This window comes from Wyeomyia smithii, chromosome 2 (assembly GCF_029784165.1).
Source record: "Wyeomyia smithii strain HCP4-BCI-WySm-NY-G18 chromosome 2, ASM2978416v1, whole genome shotgun sequence".
Lineage (NCBI taxonomy): Eukaryota > Metazoa > Arthropoda > Insecta > Diptera > Culicidae > Wyeomyia > Wyeomyia smithii.
Window position 1 is genome coordinate 207,547,214 of NC_073695.1, and position 22,749 is coordinate 207,569,962.

At 40.1% G+C, this 22,749-nt stretch overlaps 2 protein-coding genes and 1 long non-coding RNA gene across 3 annotated transcripts in view; 1 reads left to right on the forward strand and 2 right to left on the reverse strand.

Moving 5' to 3' along the window:
* The first annotated feature begins 1,288 nt into the window (after positions 1-1,288).
* On the forward strand, positions 1,289-2,176 carry LOC129720370 (uncharacterized). The gene has a single exon (XM_055671833.1). The coding sequence runs from the start codon at positions 1,289-1,291 to the stop codon at positions 2,174-2,176; it is 888 nt and encodes a 295-aa protein (XP_055527808.1).
* An 11,380-nt stretch (positions 2,177-13,556) lies between these two features.
* LOC129724113 (uncharacterized) lies at positions 13,557-15,000 on the reverse strand. The gene is made up of 2 exons (XR_008727870.1): positions 14,466-15,000; positions 13,557-14,393 (listed from the first exon to the last, which is right to left on the reverse strand). It is a non-coding gene; the product is annotated as an uncharacterized LOC129724113 (long non-coding RNA).
* An 866-nt stretch (positions 15,001-15,866) lies between these two features.
* LOC129721591 (ras-related protein Rap-2a) overlaps positions 15,867-22,749 on the reverse strand; it is a 273,953-nt gene continuing 267,070 nt past the window's right edge. Inside the window, exon 5 of the mRNA XM_055674342.1 lies at positions 15,867-17,536. Coding sequence (XP_055530317.1) covers positions 17,379-17,536 — 158 coding nt within the window. The 3' untranslated portion in view covers positions 15,867-17,378. The remainder of the gene's footprint in view (positions 17,537-22,749) is intronic.

Below are 22,749 nucleotides of genomic sequence, written 5' to 3' on the forward strand. Positions count from 1 at the left end.
TTCCTGCCTAAAAGGATTCAATGACGTCTGTGATTTTTTTGATTTTAACTTGCTTAAAATAGTTTTAAAAATAGTATTAAAAATATAGCATTAGACAAACCAGTCGGTACGATGAGACCGAAGACGATGAACAAATAAACAAATAAACAAATAATCTTACTAGTAGCATGCAGAACCGATAAAGAGACACTGTTGTACACATTGAACTGTGACGAATTATGTTACATACTTGCTATTAATACCTAGGATGTGACGGCAAAATTTCATGCCTATGCAAAAATTAAGGCACATGCATTTGTTATGAGGTGAAAACCGGACTTCAGAGGCTAAGTTTTTCGAAAGCATTGAACTAGAACTGGATACCTGTCTCCAGTTTGTACTCTTCATTCAGTCTTTTCCTTTCATTATTCCAAAGCGAGTTTCAAATCCGTCGCAAACGTGGAGATGCAGAGGTAAACTCTGTCTTCGACAACAACGACTGTGACACCTCCTTCCTTACAATCTTCATCTTTACTCTGATGATTGTAAGGACGTGGAAGCTACTGAATTGTTGTACATTGAAGATGGTAAACTAATCTCAAGTTGCCATATACGTGGTTCCCTGTGCAACTTCACTAGCTCAAATCCAACACGGAGGAGCAACTGCGAAATGTACGGTCGTCAAGCTCAAGCTCATTATTTTGTGGTGAGTATTAAAGCTTTAGGTGTTAATTTCAACTTTATTACAACATTTTCTACCATAACGGTGTATAGAGAACTTAAAAACTGTTCATACTAGGCCGAGAACTTACAAGATTAATTCATAGGTAGATTCGATGTATTTTAAGATTAACCTTCAAGCTAAACCAAATGTTCGAACAATTATTGAAAATTTTATTGCAAAGCAGTAGCTTTTAAATCGATCGACACTTCACACGCTGCAACATATCGAATTCCTTTTGGTTTCAACCGACACGAACAACGCTCAACACCTGCAAAAGTTTCAGCTCGTAAACTGCGAAGCTTCGAACTGACTCGAGTGACTCTTCTGCCAATGATTTGATGACCTGTTATCATACCGTCGAAAAGGGGATAAAATTCAATTAGATCCTCCGAAGGTGCTAACTATGGTGACACATGCGACACTACGTTCGTGATATTCGAGACGTATTGCTGTCCAGCTTCCAAGTGAGTCACATCGATTTAGCAAAAATAGCCTCCGTAATTCCATTCGACAATCATTTCGGTCTTCAGTTGAAAGGCTGAGTTCGAACCGATTGCGTGGCTTCAGCAAACAGTAAAGTTCACGATGAAATTTCCTTTGATTCAAGTGTTTTTGGTAGTAGTTGCTGCTACTGCAGCTTCAGCAGATATCGGAGAGTTTTTTGATAATTTGTTTAGTGTATTCAAACCTTCTGGAAATGAAACGGATTCCTCTGTGGAAGAAGTAGGAAACACTACAGTTTCACCCGTCAACTATAACGTTACAGAGCATACTACAAACGTGGTGACTGTTTTAAATGAAACAGTTGTTACTCATAGTCCTGTAGAAGTTTTCAATAGCTCAATTCATTCAAATGTCACAACTACGGAGCCAGTCGGTTTAACCTTAAATTCTTCTACTTCGTCTCCGAAAGAAGATTTTTTTGAAAACTCTACAATCGACATAGAGTACGCCAAAACACTCAACGAATCAACAACAGAAAAACTTAACACAACGACCGTAGTCTACAAGCTGTTCCATCCGAATACTACGACCACTACGGAGGCTACCACGGCAACCAACTCAACAGAGAATACGACCGCTCCGATTGTGGGTACTCCAACCCTAACTCTACACAATTCTTCCGAAGTTATACCATCGGCTGCGAAACGGGATGCTTCTCTAACCATAACCGAGTCGGCATTACCGGTAACAGGTTCTTCGATTGCTCCCCCATTAGCATCGTACAAACTGTCGGCTGGAGTAACCTGCAGCTTTTCTGTGAATAAAGATACCAATTCAATAGTTGTCTCCTGCGGCAGTGACTCAGCGACCAATGTGACAAACTCTAACGCCACTTCAACGACACCAGCGCATACCATTAAGAGAAGAAGTGTGGAAGTTATCGAGTTGCCACACGGTATTTTGGCTTACGAGGAAGACGGCAGTGGATCTTTCAGTGGGGATTCTTTTGGAGAGTCCACAGAAAGTTAAACACCATTGCCCATGGAGAATGTGTTAATGAGTGTTAATTTGAGTAAATGGAAATTGAGAGGGGATTTTGGAACTGAAAGGTCGATTTGATTCTACTATAGGCATAAGAATATAACAAAAGATAATATATTGTGTAGATTAGGTACAACCGTTTTGAATCATTTCATGAAACAAGCAGCATTCAAACCAAAATTAAAATAGAATGAGCAGAAATCAGTACTGAAGGCAAAAATCTATTTCTTTGAAGTAAATAATATTTCAAAATACCTGATTCTACAGTATAAAATGCCTTTGAAAAATGTTTCCGAATGTCCATTTTATTTGTATTTGTATTTATTTAATTATATCATCTGACCTTTTTGGTCTTAATGAAATTTAGGGGAGGGTGGGGAAAAGCCCATTTGGGAAATTCCTTGCGAAACACCCAAATACGCGTAAAAACCCCACCATCTTTTGATCGAGTATTACATGCTTTAAATTAAGTCTAACAACAATACAACATACTATTATTACAGATGACACATGAAACTACTTAACTTAGCTCTGACAGAAAAACGAACCTAATCCTAACAAATTATAATATTCGCTTAAGTCTATTTTTGAAAGTAACACTTGATACATTGAAGTCAAATGAGTCAAATACATTATTAAAGACGTCACATATCGCCCTGATGGGTTCGTTTTGACCATATTCTGTACGATGAAATGAGAGGCGCAGAAAGTTTCGCATTCTTAAATTTCTATAGGGCACATTTATGTTGATTTCAGAAAGGATGTTTGAAGCGTCAATTTCGCCAGTTAACAGTTTTCCTACAAATACGGCCCTGAATACGTCTCTTCTTTTTGCTAGTGTGTCAATGCCAAGTAAGCGACATCGACTGGCATAAGGCGGTAATTGGACAGGATCACGCCAAGGAAGAGATCTCAGAGCAAAACGAAGGAACTTGGCTTGAACTGATTCAATCCGGTTGGTCCAGATATCAGTGTAAGGACTCCATATTATGGCTGATGTTTCCAAAATAGATCGAACTAGTGAGACATATAGCGATAGCAAGCAAAACGGGTCAGTAAACTCTTTGGCGATTCTCATCATAAATCCGAGGTTTTTGTTCGCTTGTGCAATGATATGAGAATAGTGATGCTTGAAGGAAAGCTGTGAGTCAAGCAGTACGCCAAAATCTTTTATCACAGACACTCTCTCAAGAGTTTCTCCAGATATACTATAATTCCAAGGTAATGGCTCCAATTTTCGTGTGAATGAAATTACAGAGCATTTGGAAACACTTATTATCAGCAAATTACGGGTACACCAATTAGAGAATTCATCAAGGTACCGTTGCAATTCTTTGCAGTCCTCTGTGGAGCGAATGTTGCGAAATAGTTTCAAATCATCAGCATAGATGAGTTTACTGCCAGGTGGGATGACGAAACAAACATCATTGAAAAAAAGGTTAAAAAGCAGTGGTCCGAGATTGCTTCCTTGAGGAACACCTGACAGGTTAACGAAGCTATCTGACTCTGTGTTGCCTAGTTTAATAAACAGTGTTCGGTCTACAAGGTAAGATTTTAACCGCTTACTGAAGTGATGTGATGCACCAAGACTTTCAATTTAAGCCAACAGAATATTGTGATCAACACGGTCGAACGCTGCTTTCAGATCTGTATAGATGGTATCCACTTGCAGCCCCTTCTCTATGTTTTTTATACAATGCGATGAAAACTCAAGTAAATTAGTCGTAGTCGATCTACCTGGGTAAAAACCATGTTGGGCCGTCGACATATATGGCTTAAATTCACGAGATAAAACGTTGCCGACAAAAATTTCGAATAATTTCGATCCAGCCGATAGCGAAGTTATTCCCCTGTAGTTCACTATATCGTGTTTGTTGCCTTTTTTATAAACTGGAAACATAGCTGACTTCTTCCAGCAATCAGGAAAAACCCCTAGTGATAGCGATTTATTAAAAATTATTCTTAGCGGAACACAAAGCGCGATGGCACATCTTTTTAAAATAATAGCTGGAATACCGTCAGGCCCAGCCGAAGAAGAAGGTTTTAGTTTCTCTGTGGCCTTGAGAACATCCTCATCTGAGAAGCAAATATTACTAAGGTTTACAACGTTGTGAGGAACGTCGCGAAGGGCACTCTGTATTTGAGCTGTATTTGCAGAAGAGGAATTAAATATGCTCGAGAAATGTTTCCGAAATAAAGAACCAATACCATCAAGTGTGTCAGCACTGTCATTTCCAAGAAACATGTTGGAAGGAAGTCCACTTTCTTTCCGCTTACTGTTTACAAATGACCAAAAGCGTTTTGGATTTCGTTTGAGCTGTGATTGGGTACGTAGCACGTGTTGAGCGTAGAGAAAGCGATTGTAAGTTTTGTAATGACTACTCGCAGTGGTGAACGACAACTTAGTCATTGCGTTTCGTCGTCTGACGTACTTACGAAGTGCAGCTGCCCTTTGTCGTTTTAACTCTCGAAGCCGTCGATTGGACCATACAGGTTTCGGCCGTGGGTGAAACGACGGAACGAAGTTGGTGAATTGCTGTTTCATTGTGTGCGTGAATATCTCTACAACACTGTCTACGTCAGTTGCACGGTTCAACAAATTTTCCCAGTTGATTGCGAGTAAAGCCCTTTGAAGTCCTTCGAAATCGCTTTTACTAAAGTTGAGTTGCCTTATTTCAGACAATTCTTCAAAGCGAATCAGCTGAGGACAGGCTAATGAGACAGACAGCGGTGGATGATGAGGGTCGATACCAACTAACGAGTCACATGCTTCGGCAATGGCACAGTTGAGTACGGATTCGTCATTGACGAATACGAGGTCAAGAGTCCGATTACGCCCGTTTTTTACTGCGCTTAATTGAGTCATGTTGAGCAAAGACATTCCGTCCAACAGCGCAATATTTGCACTATTCAGACTCGAATCAGAAGGATCAGCAAAAACGCGACCAGAGCGGCTGGCTTTCCAAGCAAGGCCAGGCTGGTTGTAGTCCCCGAAAAGCAAGTGAGTAGTGTGCGATTCCAGTGAATTCAAAATTTCAAGCGCCGAGTCGATATGGTTCTGAATGACAGAGGTGTTATCGGCGATATCAGGCGGGATATATACAACACCTACACAAATACTAGCACCATGAATGCGGACGTCTACCCATAACTGTTCTAAATCAGATCTTAGACTCGATCGTTGCCTAGACTGTAACCTGTTAGATACGGCAATAAGGACACCGCCGCCGCGAGATTTACCTGTACATGTTAAGTCGCGGTCGTTTCGGTACACTGTGTACTTTGGTCCAAGAAGCTGAGGAGAACAAATTTGATCGTTCAGCCAGGTTTCGGTAAAAACGATAACGTCATATTCAGCATCCGAAGCGGCAACAAACAGCTCGTCAATTTTCGTGCGTAGCCCTCTTACATTCTGATAGTAGAAATGAATATGTTCGTGTGGGTCATAATCCAATGGCGCGGTATCGGCACAAACATCAATTGTGGAATCAGCCTGAAAGTTGGATTGATTTTCAAAGGCGGCAGAATCCGAACACCTAGCTAACCTTATGACCCCTATTACAGAAGACGAATCGAGCAACTTCATCAGTCCCTTTGATTTTTCATATAAACTTATTTCTAGTAGTCGATATTTCTGTTACTCATTGGCTTCTTTGTTCGATGGTCTTACATGGTAACTATGCTAATTATTTGTTTTATATGGGTTGATATTTTTTCAAATTTCAGGTTCGTCAGTCGTGACAATTGTGAGAAAGAGTAAATTGGATCTCAAATCAAACTGAAGTTTAAGATAAGTTATGAAACGAAAACTTTATGTGCTGCTGTTGCCCGGAGAAGCGAGATTATCGAAGAACTTGTGCTAAAGTGCCAGATATAACGAAAAAATTCTACTAAGTACTGTTTCGATAATTATAAATTTAAACCGGTTTTCGCATTAAAAAGAAGTTTTGTCGTTTTGGACACTATTTGTTGTGTTAGTGTGCCGCAAAACACGTCTTAGCCCACACCATCGAAGTGTCTGTTTTCCAGGTAGATAACATCAAACAGAAGCAGCTGATGATTGGAATGTTTCCGATTACACGATAGCCACACACCGAGACAAACCGAAAGGATCACCTTCTCATTCATGAACGGTTTTTCTCAGACATCACAAAGATACACAAGAAACGAGGTGCGGACCACGCATCAGATCACAATTGTACCTATGAGTCTGGATAAGTTAGAGGAAACTTGGCAAATCATGGAATGGATAGGATAGTGATGATGAGGAACTGGCCTATGATGAAACGAAGTTATACGAGAGTGTTGAACAATTGCGCAGAGGTTATGCACCGCAAGCTGTCTGTACCACCTACAAGTAGCATAACACTTATCATGCGAGTATAAATAATCGTGCAAATACTGTTCCTACGTCTATTGGTATTGAGCGGAAGGTTCCTGGATTCGTTTAGCTTGTAAACGTCCATTATATTCAACCGAGACCTAACCTATGTCCCTGTCTAACGACTCATATCTCAACCTTCTTATGGTGTCGGGTAGGGGGCGAGTTACATCGGGTACCCAACCCAGGTAAACGTTTTGGTCGTATGAAAACTGAGAAGAGGACCCAACGTAACTTTTTTCTGTATGTCAAGGGCCACGGATAGTTGATCTACGAAATAACTAAATAAGACAGTATCAACTACTAACTACAAACTGACCTACAAGAAGAAATAAGGACTACAATTGGAAACTCGGTACTAGGAACTGTAGATCGCTGAATAGGGTTTGCAATCCCGGGAACGATTTCCCGGGAATTGCCTTTTCCCGGGATTCCCGGGAATAGGAATATTGATTCCCGGGATCCCGGGAATAGGAATATTGATTCCCGGGATCCCGGGATTCCCGAGCTACTCGGAAAATTTTTCATACAATATTGCAATAAAATTAAACATCGTATCTAAACACGAAACTTACGTCGTAGTAGTGTAGAGCAGCTTCATAGTGTGCATTATACGAGGAAAATCTTTGCTTGAAACAACGATCAATATTTGCTTGCCGTCTAATATCAAATTATTTGCTTAATTTATTTGTCAAAAATATATGCTGTCTTATTTAGTAAACGATAAATTAAGAAATATTTTCTTCGTCTCATGCCTTTTTTTGCTAGTGAGTTTACTACTGAGCGGATAGTTGCTTGATTTTTTCTTTGTTTATTGATAAAAAATTTTGAAACCTGTATATTGATAAAAAAATTGAAACCCGTGAATCAATGCGACCAGAAATAAATAAATTAATAAAACTCAGTCAGTGTAACTTGGGTCGTGGCCGCGATTTCACATTAATTACGAAGGCATTCAAATACTCTAAAATCCGGCTGCCAAACACTCAGCTTTATCTCCAAAAAACTAAAAGTATTGGACTCTTCAGTTTCTAATGAAATGTAGCAAGAGCGGTGATTTAGAAATCAGACACCAGCGGTGATTCAGCGATCTTAAGCAAAGTTTTACAGAAGGGAACTACATTGTTTGGGCCACGAAAAATTGTCAGCGGAACTGAGGCGATTGTTCAAGAATTTCTGGAGTGAACTTGAATAAATTTTGTTCTTCAATTGATAATTAAATTTCAAACAATTGTTTGAAACTTTTTATTAATAAACTTTATTTGAAATCTCATTTTTGCTAAGGATTTTTTTCCTTTCACGGTTCCCGGGAATTCCCGGGAAATGAGATTTTTCATTCCCGTTTCCCGGGAAATCTATTCTCGGGAATATTGCAAACCCTATCGCTGAACATCCTGGGTAGCGTCTGAAGCAGCTTGAATCTCGTCATTACTGTATCCTAGCGCTGCAGGAGCTTTGCCGGATTGATCGTAGAACTTCAAGCTCAAAAACTCCAAGAACTCATCGATCAGCTTCTTTTAGCGTCCATGCTTCATGTCCGAGAGGATCAGCGTCCTGTACAGCGAGTATTGTGTGAATTTGCAAACTACCAAACCTCAGCTGGTTACGTAGTGCGTAGTTGCAGCTCGTCGGTCAACATCATGGCTCATGTCGTTGTCACATGTAAAAAATCTTCCACTTGAAATCGTTCCTAATTAATCTCCACTCCCACCTTGCTGCTTCCCGCTTAAAGGCCTGAAGGTCCATTCCGCGGCCTCACGGTCGATACCGATTATATCAATGTCGTTCGTAAATCCAAGAAGCTTGGGGGAGCTGCGTAGCCGCAAGGTTACAGAGTCCGCTTTGTCAAGCGGATGGTCGTGGGTTCGAATCTTAGTAGAACCAAGCCATCCGATGTCAAAAAGGACTTAAGCATGGGTTTATTCTCAGGCTCCCCACCAGTTACCCTTCCTTTACGCTGAAATCTACAATACCTTTGCGTAACGTCCTCTTAACAAAAAATAAGTCCCGTTTATCAATAAAACTGGCCAGAAGGACGCACAACGAAACTTCTCCAGGGAATTATAATTGGTGATATTTGGCAAGAGGAACGAGTATCGGTGTAGTAGAACAGTAAGCGTGTAAGGAAGAGTATCACATTACACACAAGCACTGATGAACAATAATAACACTGCTACAGCGATTTAGAACTTCTGAAGTGACCTAGTGTAGGTTGTGTAACATTCGCTCATACTAGAAATTTTCCAAACACCCCAAAATCTGAAGTTATGGTCAAAATACGACTTTTTGGACTTCAGCGCATATAATATTTTTTAACTCAGTCATTTATCAACCAATTTTCAATATTGAAGCAGCTTTAGAAAGAGGACAAATAGAGTTTTCAAAATATATACAGGTTTGTTTTAATATCAATAAAATATGTTGAGTTATTTGAGCATAAATCTAATTTTTTAGACTTTTTCACACAATTTTTCAATTTAATTGTCAATTTTCCGTCTATTTTTGTGAGAAGCATACCACACATATACTATAATTTTGAAAGTTTATTTAATTCCAAATCAATTGCAAGTAGTTTAGTAAAAATCGGTTGATATTGGGCTAAGTTATAATTTTATAAAGAAAACCAAAATTTTTGGCTTCTATCGCACATTTATTTCACGGTGCTACAAATGATGAAAAAATGCAAGAACTTTTGATGTGACTTAGTAAGGGTTGTAGCTTTAGTCAAATGTTACTTGCGCGTTTACTTGAAGTTTTTCAAATACCACAAAAATTATTAGTTATGGTCAAAACCCTGTTTTTTACCTTAGCTCACATTTTTATGTTTAATTCAGTTATTTTTCAACCAATTTTTTATATTTTGGCTGTTTCGGAAAGGCGAAAAATAGAACTCTTGAAACATATAAATATGTCTAAAAAGTTTACCTATATGTGATGAATAGTTTTATACTAAATAAGATGATTAATTTTTTTTTTCAAATTTTACCTATATGTGATGAATAGTTTTAAAATAAATAAAATAATTTATGTTTTTTTAAATTTTTCCAGATTTATTCGCAATTTTTTCCACATTTTTGTAATGAACGAGCTTTAATTGCTGTAGAATTTAAAAAGTACATTTAGTGCCAAACGAAATAAACGTTATAATTTGGCTGAGATATGACTTGATGTTTTCCACCATATACTTAGATATCATCAAATCATTTCTCAGCATAATTATAACATATTTTCATTAACAACACCTATTGTTTTCGTTTGGTACTAAAAAGAACTTTCCAAATTTTACATAATTAAAGCTCCATCATTACAAAAATGTGTGAAAAATTGCGAATAAATTTGGAAAAATTTGAAAATAAAATAAACCATCTTATTTATTTTAAAACTATTCATCACATATTGGTAAACTTTTTAGACATAATTATATTTTTCAAATGCTCTATTTTTCGCCTTTCCAAAACAGCCAAAATATAAAAAATCGGTTGAAAAATAACCGTATTAAACATAAAAATGTGAGCTAAGGTAAAAAACAGGGTTTTGAACATAACTTATAATTTTCGGGGTATTTTAAAAACTTTAAGTAAATGCGCAAGTAACATTTGACTAAAAAAACAACCCACACTAAGTCACATCAAAAGTTCTTGCAATTTTTCATCATTTGTAGCACCGTGAAATAAATGTGCGATAGAAGCAAAAAATTTGGGTTTTCTCCATAAAATTATAACTTAGCCAAATATCAACCGATTTCCACAAAACTGATTTCATTTGATTCGGAATTGAATATACTTTCGAAGTTATAGTGTATTTGTGGTATGTTTCTTACAAAAATAGACGGCAAATTTAAAATTAAATTGAAAAATTGCGTGGAAAAGTCTATAAAATTAGATATAAACTCAAATAACTCAACATGTTTTATTGATATTAGAACAAACCTGTATATATTTTGAAAGCTCTATTAGTCCTTTTTCTAAAACTGCTTTAATATTTTAAATCGGTTGATAAATGACTGAGTTATGAGTTATGACGGGCTTGTTTCTTTTCAAAATTTACAAACAGTTGGTGAGTCTGCAAGTTATACTTCCGAAACATATCGAGGTTTTGTCACAGGGTGAGAATTTGATCCGTCGTGGAGCGACCCTGTGGAAAAGCAGCCTGGTATTCATCGCAGGATTTCGTTAACGGTCTCAACTTATAGAACAGAATACGGAAGAGCACTTTGTATGCGTAGTTGAGCAACGATGGCCTTTCTAGTAGATTGAGCATATGAGGCCAGTTTTTCGGCATTAGTTCTTAGTATGATCTGATGTATGGCGTAGTACAACCGCTCGATTCCCGCTTTAAGAAGTTCGACCGGGATACCAGCCTTGTCGTTTTTCAGCTCACTAATCGCCTTTATAACCTTCTCCTGTATTGGTGGCTCCACAGCTTGTTCGTCGCTCATAATCCTCTCTGCATCTCTCTATATTCTGACGCGAAGCCGCAGTGAGCATGCGGCTACAGGCACAATTCTTCTCGTTCATCGCTCTCTTCCACAGCTCATTTGTGTTATTATTTGTTCTCCCGCTGTTGATCCAATTCTCCGGCATATTTTTCTGCCACGCCACCAGCTTTTAACCACCGACCGTCAATCAGTACTCCGCGCACGCCCAAAACAAGGACATACGAAGAAGATATGCCCAGCAGTCTCTTCCGCAACCACGCACTTGGGACATATGGGGGACACCGCATGCCCGAACTCGTGTGGATACTGCCCGAAGCAACCATGGCCTGACAGGATCTGTGTCAGGTGGCAGGTAACTTCTCCATGGCGCCTCCCGACCCATCCGGATACCACCGGAATAAGCTGATGCGTCCATCTACTCTTCGCAAAATTGTACTACTCCTGTTGCCATCGAGAATGATCTTCTGGTACCTCGTATGCCTCTTGTGTCACGTTGGTCAAAGCATTCTACGTCCTCCCTAATGGTCATGCTGATAGGCATCATGCCGAACAGGACGCAAATTGGGTCGTATGACACTGTACGAATCGCACTCACAACCCTCAGGCACATGAGCTCGTAGGTACTTTCCAGTTTACTACGATAGCTGCTAGTACCTAGCGCTTTAGATCACACTGGGCCACCATACCTAAGGATGAACGAAACCACGCTGGCAAGAAGTTTACGCTTGCTGCCATACACCGCTGAGCTATTCAGCATCATTCGAGTTGGTGCTTTACAGCCGTTAAAGCCCTCTTGCAGGCATAGTTGACGTCACTCTTAAATGTGAGCTTGTCGTCAACCATAAGCTTCAAAGATCGCTTTGCGGTAATGGTGCAGTCTCCGACTCTGACCACCGCCTGTTGCTCTGATTTGCGATTACTCACAACCATGGCCTCCGTCTTATGGTGCGCTAACTCCAGTTTCCTAGTGTGCATCCAGTCTTCGACTTTGCGTATACAGTACTCGACCTCCAGGACCGGCTCGCCGTAAACCTCCATCGTTATGTCGTCTGCAAAGCCGACAATCACAACTCCTACAGGAAACTTAAGTTTCAACACCCTGTCATACATGACATTCCACAAGACCGGGCCCAGGATAGAACCTTGCGGAGCTCCTGCGGCAGAGGAAAAAGACGGTAGGAGGAACGATTTCGTCAGCACAACGGATGAGGGAGACCTATCGCCCCCCACCAGAAGTGAAGTTAAGGGTGCTATCAAGCAGCTCAAGAACAACAAATCAGCTGAAAAGGATGGTATAGCAGTTGAGCTCATAAGGTTGGGCCCGGATAGCTTGACTTCCTAGCTGCAGCAGCTGATAGTCAGGATCTGGGATACAGAACAGCTACCGGAGGAGTGGAATGAGGGAGTAGTATGCCAAATATACAAGATGGGCGACAAGTTGGAGTGTGAGAACTACCGAGTGATCAAGGTTCACAACGCATCCTACAAAGTTCTCTCCCAGATCATGTTTCGCCGTCTCTCGCCTCTAGCACGAAGGTTTGTGGGAAGTTATCAAGCCGGTTTTGGGGATGGGCAATCGACAACGGACCAAATCTTTACGCGGGGGTAGATCTTCCTAAAGTGGCGCGAATACCAAGTCCCACGCACCACCTATTCATCGGTTTCAAGGCCGTTTACGATATTATCGAGCTATGGGAAGTTATGGACGAAAATGGCTTTTATGCGGAACTAACAAAACTGATTAAGTCAACTATGGATGGTGTAGAGTGCTGTGTCATCTTTGATTGAAGGTGAATACGTCGAAGACCATGTATATGCTGGTATGGGGAACCGAGCACGATAAGGCTCGCATACGCAGTAGCGTAGTGATCGACGGAGATGAGTTGTTGACGAATTTGTGTACTTCGGATCATTGGTAACGTCAAACAACAACTACAGCAGAGAAATCCGGAGACGTATTGACGCTCCGGTAGGCCGGTAGTCCTCTACGGGCACGAGAAATGGAGATTGCTTGAGGAGGACTTGCAAGCACTAGTCGTTTTCGAATGACGTGTGCTTAGGACCATCTTCGGTGGAGTGTGTGAGGATCGCGTATGGAGACGGAGAATAAACTACGAGCTGGCGCAAGCTTACGCCTAGTTCAGTATCCAGAGAGTCGCTAAAGCTGGAAGGGTACAATGGGCGGGTCATGTTGTAACAATGCCGGACAACAATCCCGCAGAAATGGTGTTCGACTCGAATCCGGCCGGTACAAGACGTAGAGGCACGCAACGAGCTAGGTGGTTGCAACATGGAAGCAAGATCTCGTAAATGTAGGACGCTTAACAAACTGGAAACAAACTGCTATCGACCGAGTGCGTTGCCGTAACATTGTGACGAAGGTGAAATTCTGAGAGATGTTACACCAGGGATGTAACTAGGATCCAATCATTTTATCTAGTAATCAAAATCCGGGAAAATCTATTCTGGTGCCCACGTTTTGAAACGTTTTCCTCTTTGTTAAACAATGGTTTGACTAGATTGCACTGAATAATATGACGGTCTAAAAATTTGTTTGTAAATCAACAGTTCATTCTTAATGAATTGATGAGATTCTCATTTATTAAGTTCTTCTATTATAAACATTTCGTTTAGTAATTTTGAAAAAAACTCTTGTTTTACTAAACGGATTTTGATAAGATGTTTTTAAAGGCACAATTTTTACTGTGCAATTAAACTTATTTAATGTTGACTGTTTTGTGCACTGCTGGAATATTTTTTTGGTTTTGTTCAAATACTCATACAACGTTTATGTAATCCATAGCTTTATTCGCGATACCGACTTTGCTGATATTTGTTTGTTTCTGTTTCTGCACATGAAAAAGAGCAAGAGTTATTCCACACTAAACGTTTTGTATAGGACTTTCACCATTTAATTTCAGTGACCTTCGAGATTCAGAGCATTTATTTAGCGATACTTATGGAAAACGTAGTTCACAGTATGTACGAAGATATAGAAATAGAATAGAAGTATACTTATTAGTGACCAGTCTGGTTTCGATGATTTGCCAAAGTGGTGGTGCTGATACCACTACTTCCAGTTAGGTTACGATGATTTGCCACCGTGGTACTGATTCCACTTCCGCTGCTATTAAGGCTCGGCTGCGTCGTAGTAGTTTCACCGTAATCCTCCGTCGAGTCGAAAACCGCTGCTAGGATAATCGCTTCATCCGGACGAGATTCGACTTCGTGGAGCGCTCCGATAATCACACCGAGTAACAGTAGCACAATCGTTGCGCGTTTCATGATGGCTGGCGATCGGTCCAAGACAGTACTGCTCAAAGGATGCTGAAGATGGAAGTGCTGACAAAGCTGGGTTTTCCAGTTCGTTTTATTTGCGCTGCGTTCTGAAAGGGAAGAATCAATTTCGGGTTGCAATCACACACCAGCTATAATTCATTAGAACATGGCTGAATCACCTTGTTTGTCGATATGTTATAATTAGCAGGTAACTTCGAATTCATGGCCTAACCTTCGAGATGAGTAGATTGATGTAATATGATATAAATAAATGTTTAGTAAATATTTCGTGACACCACCGATCTAGGGAATTACTACAGCTTTTGCATTCAAAAAGATTTCATCATAGCTTTTGCGGTTTTCAATTCACTATGCGCTGCCGAGACAAATCCTTTTCTCTGTCCACTATGTCACTGTCCTCGGTAGTATAGTACTGACCGTACACGACTTGACGTGTAGCACGAAGTGGTTTCGTAACTACACTACTAGTAGATGTAGTTTCCTTATCCGGCACCAAAGATCTGGGTGCCCCAATTAAATGTGGGTTTGGAACCGCTTTGGTGTCACCTACCACAGGCGATGCATCCGTTGCGGAACGATCTCCTGTGTTACGGATTAAAGCTTCGTTGACCTTACCGGCAAGTACCGTTCCGATGACGGCCAGGATGAGGAAGATAGTGATTCGCATGGCGAAGGTTTTTCAAATGACGCTGGTTAACAAGACTGGCTGAAATTGTGTTGAGTTCACTGATTTTATGTCTCGTACCCGACCCGTAAACTAAATCGAAAGATATTTGCATTTGTTGTTATGATAAAATGTAAATTTGTCTATCTTTCAAAAATGCCGCTCATCAAGGTGCGTTTTTTGATGAAATGTAATCGTGGCAAAAGTTATACCAAAAACCGAAACGCTAATTTCATCAAACTTCGCATCTTGTTTACGAAGACATATTTGCTGGTTCTCTAGAAGTATTTGAGTAAACAGAACACAGGTTATCTACGTATTGCAACACGAGATCACAGAAAATACCCCGAACTACATACTCTCAAAGCTGTAGAGTGCCGAAATATGGATTTTTATGTCCATCCTTAGACGGTAAGTTCTAAATATATTTTAAACATTCGTGATTATGTTCAAAGGATTAACGGATTTCTAAAGCTCGGTTCCAATGTTACGTCTGTTAGTCTGTGGTTAGACATTTATTATATAAACTATGGTTGTTCTCGTGATTCAATATAGATAGATACCTAGTGTAAAACTGTGAAATTTATTTTCAACAAAATATATGAATTTTCAATTCATAAATTGCAACATGTTACAAAATTTACCAGAGCGAGGGTAACAGCGATGATTCGCATATGCTTATACTCACAGCTAGAGTTCCCTGGTGTAGCGACAGCAGCGCCATACAATGTTAGCCGTCAAACCTTCAAACTGGTTTGTGCTTCGAAAGCATCTGCGAAGCTTTCTGACGAGCTTTGTGCTTCACCTACGCTGACGTTTGCACTGTGGGCTCCTGTAGGGATTTTAAGCCTATTTTCCTTTTCTGTTCCAACTTCCAATAACGACACCCGTTCAGTTCAGTTTATTTTCGGTGTTTCACTTTTTTATTAATTACACATTTTATCATCTGATATTTCACTATTGGAATTTTCCGTTTTTTCTTCAGCTTGCTGCTTCTGATGTATTTTTTCCGTTTTTACTATTCGTGAGGGTGTTTTTTTTTTCAAAGTCTGCTGCAGTTGTGTATACAAAAATGTAATGATAAAAATAGGTTGTTTTTTGTTTCCTTGCCTTCTTATTACACCTATATGTATGCTGTATATGCCATTTTTTCTTTATTCATATTTCTAGATGATTTCATATTGATCAGTATAATTTTTACTCAATGGTTGGTTTGCTGCATTCACATGCATTTAATCACTCGGGTTTTCTCATTTATCAGTTTCCAATGTTTTTTCCCCACTTCAAATCTCATCGTTCAGTTTCAGAGAAAAGATAACGTTTTTATTTTACAAAATGAAGATGCTACAGTTTACATGGTACTCAAAAATAAGTTTGGCAGATATGGTTTTTCATTTTTTTTCTTCTTAAAAAAATAGACAGATATTCTGATAGTGTATGAAACGTTGTAGGACGATACCGGAAACGTAGTTAAAATAGCTAGATTATCTAAACTTACATTCGTAGACTTTTTTCATTTATTTCTGTTGCCAGTTTTCGTACTTCAGCCTGGGAAATATGAGGCGAAAATAGCATTGAACAAACTGATCATCGGTTTACGTAACAGAACATACATCGAGCAGGCCTTTCTTTCTCAATCTTTACCTGAAAGAAATTGATTCTGACTAATGGAAAAACAGGCTTTTCCTTCTACATCTTGGCTAAAAATATACCCTAAACAGTTTAGTTTCCTTATCAATGTAATCGTTCGTTTTACATACACAGACGTGCGGTTCGACTCTGACTTCTATATCACTCATACTTGTTTCTTTTTTTTATTAACGGTTACTCAAGTTTACACTCGTTCTCTGTCTTGCCAGCTTCGTGCCAGTTTCAGTTAAATCGTTCAGCTTCTACTACTTGTTTCCCTATGATACACCCTTAAAAATTGTCCTCGACGCGCTTGCTCCTACTCTTCTACTACTTCCTAGCCCTGTTTGCATTCTCTAGCGCGCTGCACAATTAAATCCTACCTCGCAAAAATTGTTTCTCTTTCGGTGTGTAAAGTTTAATTTACCATTAATTATTATCATTACATTTAATATGTATATAAGTTTCATTTTTTAGTTTTTTTTTTGTTTCGAAGCCTTTTTCTCTTCAGCCTGTGCTTTTCACAAATTATTCTCTAAGCATTCGTTCCTTTCCAGTTTGCTTCTGGCTTCGAAATGTGTGTTTCTTTTGAACGACGAAAAACACCTACAAAGTTCGGCGGCAACAATCAGGCCGCAATTGGATAGTGATTTTTTCTGTCACCTTTTCGCTTGGTTTTGTTTTTCTGTTCTTCAGCTTGTAATTATATTAATTTCAATTACCATAGTATTAAATTACGATTACGAGGGGGGTTAAAATTACGCTTTTAATGCCACTTCTATAATAATGTACAACAACAGTAACTCTTCTTCTGGCGCTTCTCGGAGGTCATGTTCATTTCCCGGACAACGGTTGCAAACACTTCGTTCACGTTGATCCTATCCTTGGCGGAGGCTTCGATGAACGGGCAGTCCCACAGTTCGGCGAGGGCGCTTCCTGAGAGGGGGGAGAAAAGAGTAATCACGGTTAGCTCATTGACAAATTGGGTTTAATTATTAATGTATCCGTATACAATGAAAGTGTTCGCGGTGTAGTACTAGGAAAGAATCGTAAAATAAACCTGCGTAGTGAAACAAACGTTTCATTCAGCATGTGATTTATCTATCCCAATTAAACGCGCAGGAAAACGAAAACAACAAAATGCATAGCAATTGTAACCAGTAGAACAAACTAACATTCTAAAAAATATATTAGAACTTCATAAACTAATTTACTAAAGGGTTTTTCTTCTCACTCTCTTGTTGATTCCAAAGTTAAAATTTACATTGTTCCAGTGGTTTTCAAACAGCTTCTGCTAGTACAAAAGTATATTCTTTCATTTACTTTTCCACGTAGTCTGCGAAGCTCTACCTGTTATAATATTTTTTTAAGGGCAATGGCGACGTTGTATACTAAGGCTTGGCATGAAGTCCAATATTTTGTGAAAGTAGTTGACGGAGAGAATAGCATCCAGTGTGGACCTGACCCTCCGGGAGCCGGTTACTTGCCAGATCATTTACACCGTCGGTGTACTTCACAAGTCTGTTGAGAATAATCTCCTCAAGCACCTTGCTCGCAGTTTTCTTCTGCCTAACTGCCCGGGCCCACTTTTAAAGTCGTCTCAGTGGCCAAGTTCGGGATTCCATCCGAACCCAGTGCTATACTCATCTTTGAGGATTTAGTGATCACGATGAGTTCCTCATACGAAACCCTTACCTTAGCCTCGATACGACTACCGTCTCTCACGAATTGGATGCAGGCTGATCGACTATCCCTGGTCTATGTCCAAGATACTGGAACATCAGACGTAAAACAGCTGGAAACCAAGGACTTGGCTTGTGACGTGGAAAAAGTCCCCCTATGATACACTCCAGCATTACAGAGACGAAAATACGCCTATGGAAAATACGTCTTACACGAAAGCAAGAACTGCGGAGGTCCAGTGTACCAGTGACTTTCCACTCCTAGGCTGGCGAGTCCTAGTGTGACAACTAATTAGTCAGCACCTAGGCGGAGCCATTTGCCCCCTTCGTACCCTCTTCTCTGGTGGTCACTACTCGTGTAGCCATCTACTTTCCAGTTCATGATTAGTTCTGAGCTGGAACATATCACGTCGATGATCATCTCCGCACTTTTTCTGCTGTATGTATGATCTAGATTGAGCTTTGGCAGAGCTTCCAACAAGATCGACCATCTGGGTGAATATTTCGATAGACCAACGTGGCGGAGCATAACAACTACAGAAGAATACTTCGTCCAGTTTGGCAACCGCGTATCCTTCGTTTAAGGTTGACACAACCTCCTAAACCGAGAATCTGCTCGTCGTCCATATTACTGCCATACTGAATTCATCCGCAACTTAGTTACCCTTTCCAGGAGAGATGTCGTAGGGGTCCGATGCAATAACGATGCCCGACCACGACTCAGAGGCTCTGCTACATAGCAGTGTTTCACGTTTAGTTGTCAACCACACGTCCGTGGCCCACTTGTGGTACCAGGCAAAGGGTTCAGGCCCTTGCGAATCAGTCTATCGCTTTAAACCCTGCACCACCACCACGCCTGCATAACTGGCTTATAATGAGCCCCTTGCAGGTTCTGGGCTTATAGCCTATATCAAAAAAAACCTGAAGCAAGGGCGGGGGCCTAGTGTGGTTGGTAACGTCTCCGCCAACCACGCTCGACGCCTGGGTTCGAATCCCACCGCCGACATAGGTGTTGATGGTTGTGAGGTGGCGTGATCCACTCACAACCAACCCAACTGGTCTAGATTCAATCCTAGCCGACACCGGGAGATTTTCTGAGGCGAAAAATCTCTGGGATCACGCCTTCCATCGCATGAGGAAGGAAAGCCGTTGGCGCCGGTCCGTTAATAAACGGGTCGTAAGTTAGGGTCCTGGGTGTGGAGTCGCCTCCCTGGGCGTCGGTGATTGGCCACAACAGTGGCGGAACTAGACCGACGGAAAATAAGCGAGAATAAAAAAAAAACCTGAAGCGAACATCCGACTACTGAAATATGCCCAAAGGACCTACCGACCACCCATCCTTGAGTTAAACTGCCTTCGGGAAAAGGTTTTCATTTGCCGATGGAAGTAGGAATATAACCACTCGGGTCCCCATCGGAACCTCACGGAGGTGAATAGCGTCAATGACCGCTTCCACCTCGCAATAGTATTTTTAAGCTGGAAAGTCATCCCTGAGGTAGATGCACGAATTTGCACGTCCTTCCCCAGGACCTTCTCGGCGTGCTTTCGGAGCTCAATGATCATTTCCTCGTTGCGAGATAGACGGATACTCCGTACATTCGATCCTAAGTCCTTGAGCAGTTTCTCATTTTCTTCCAGACTTTGGACTGCTTTAACCCGTCTATCTTGAGCATTAAAGGGGAGTCCTCTTTACTCGATTCCAATCACTCGGGACACTTGGGGGGCCCCGCATGTCTAAACCCGTGCAGATAATGCCTGAAGTAACCATGGCCTGACAGAATCTGTGTCAGGTGGAAGTTCACTTCGTTATGGTGCCTACCGACCCACCCGGATACCTCCGGAATCAGTCGGTGCATCCATCTATCCTTCATGGATTTGGTTATTCCCACTGCCTTCGGGACATCAAAGATGACCGTCTGGTACCTCGTATGCCTCTTGTGTCACGTTAATAGAAGCATTCTTTGTCCTCATTGATGGCAATGCTGATAGGCATCATGCCGGACAAGACACAGATTGCATCGTATGAAACCGTACGATACCCACTTGCAATTTTCAGGCACAAAGGCCTGTAAGTACTTTTCAGTTTACTGCGGTAGCTGTTAGTAGGATAGAAGCACCGGTTTTGGCCATAGCACCAGTTTTGGCCATGATAGAATTAAATTGATAATTGTGAAAAAGTATCTTGAATTTCTCCTATTGAAACGACTGATAGTTGAACTGCTCCATTATTCATCTCATTAAGCCGATATTCACGAAGAATGCACAGATTAAACAAACAAATTTTCATGAAATCATTGAACAAATAAACAAAACACGCTTACGTGCTCTCATAGAATCGATCAGTATTGTATATTTAGTAAACTTAGCTAGATTTATCCTGAATTTTGTAAAACAAACCATTTTGCACAACGGTTCCATATCCATTTCAAAACTTAAATCACTGCTCAATAATTCATCTTACGACGCCCCCATATTCATCACACTGCAGTGCACTGTTAATTATGAATGAATCACATTATCATGAATGAACGTAGCCGCAGCCCGTCGTAGTAGGTTACCTAGATATCCGCTGTAGTTGTTTACGTGCAAATATGGTAACCTAGGTAACCACTGCAGTGCTGTCCATTTACGTCAATTATGTCGGAATAATTCAACATTTTAGTATGATTTGTTCGTATTATCAGAAACTGATTTGGCAACTTTTGATTTTCTTCAAGGCAGTAAAACAGATAAAAATACATACAGTTGAAATTTAGGAATTGTAGAAATTCATCTCATATATTTCTGCTAATTCAAGCTGGTTTTTGGAAATTTGAGGTGAACGTTACAAAGATTAAAGTATTCTCAGTGTGGTGAGTGATTTTGTTCAGTGATTAAAATAACAAGTGGTACGCTAGTGATGAAAAAAGCTTTGGTTGGCTGCGGAACGAGTCACGTTGTAGCCGTATAAAACAATACGCGGATTTTGTTTTCTGAGGTAGGTGATTGAAATAAATGAGTTTCGAGTGCAGATGCCTGACTATAATATCAAATTTAGAGCTTTTAAGTGAGTTTTTGAGGATTCTACTTTATGAGAAATCTAAAGTGAACTAAGAAGAATCCATTCCATGGATTAGCAGATTGATTTAGTTGGAAAATATGCGTTTTTTCTGTTTTCAATTGTGTTTTAATGTTGTATGAGATGAATATATGGGCTGAGATGAATAATGGAGCAGTTCCCCTATTTTTCGACAAATATATTAGCAAACACATATGCGTATTTTACTTTTAGTAAAGGAACTACTTATACTCTCTCAGGTTTACTGTACAGTCTAACGTTTAAGTAATTTGCAAGCTATTTTTCTTAGAGCATAACCTTGTTGAAGTTTGTACATTTCTATGACAAATTTTGTTATCAGCATCAGGCACAACTTACTACAGCACATGGATAAAAAAATAGGCATTATGGTATGATTTTTCTCTGCAATATCGAAAATAACAAAAGCTTAAAAAAACGATCAATGATCCATTCTTGGTCACATATCAAAGCAATTCCACAATTCATAATCCTGATACTGCCCATATGTAAACAAAACGATGGTAACGTATAAACATTGATGCAAAACAAGAAAAGTACGGAGATTTTCGGGCTGTCATAAGATATTCCATAAGATTCGTGAAAACACAAAACTGATTTTGGATAAGTAAGATTGTATTACTACAGCACCGCTATTTGATATAATGTGATAAATGAAAATCCAAAGCACATGGCACACGGTTGAAGGCACGTTGAATACCAATGATGGTATTGTTTGCACTGTAGTTGGTGCGACGAAAAGGCAGTTGCAACGTAGATGTCGTCCGCAGGGTTTCGGATGGCGCGTTTAGGTTGATTAGGCGAGGAAGTAAAATTATGAAATAAATTCGTGTGAATTCTACTATTTTGCGAATTGGCCAAAATAGGAGCCTCAAGTGGCCAATTAAGAAATGCTATGGCCGAAATTAGAGCCTAGAGAAGTTTTTTGGTTGGAAAATATGTAAACAAAATAACATAATTTTATTATTTAAACTCAATGTTAGTGAAAAATATAGGCGATTTCATCCGATTTCAATGTTGAACTGACTCAGGCCCCCAAGAGCTTCAAAGATCGCTTTGAGCTTATGGTGCAGTCTCCAACTCCGAGCACCGCCTGTTGCTTTGATCTACGGTTATCCACAGCCGTGGCCTCCATCTTATCCAGTTTTCAGGATACGCACTTCTGATCCTCCGTGTTGTAAACTAGTAGTCGATTCGGGAAATAATTTTCCAATATTTTGTGAAATGACTCCGGTACGTGTATGCTCTTAAGCACGAGCCCTATGGAATGTCAGCTGGCGCTATCGAATGTATTCTTTACGTCTAGCGTGAAGATTACGTTCAACAGTGAATACCCCTTCTCTTGCACTGGATTGCAATCTTCGCCGTCCTGGCGAAGGAAGACAATAGTA

Coding starts and splice junctions, on each gene's coding strand:
- LOC129720370 (XM_055671833.1), top strand. CDS start 1,289: ATGAAATTTCCTTTGATTCAAGTGTTTTTGGTAGTAGTTGCTGCTACT.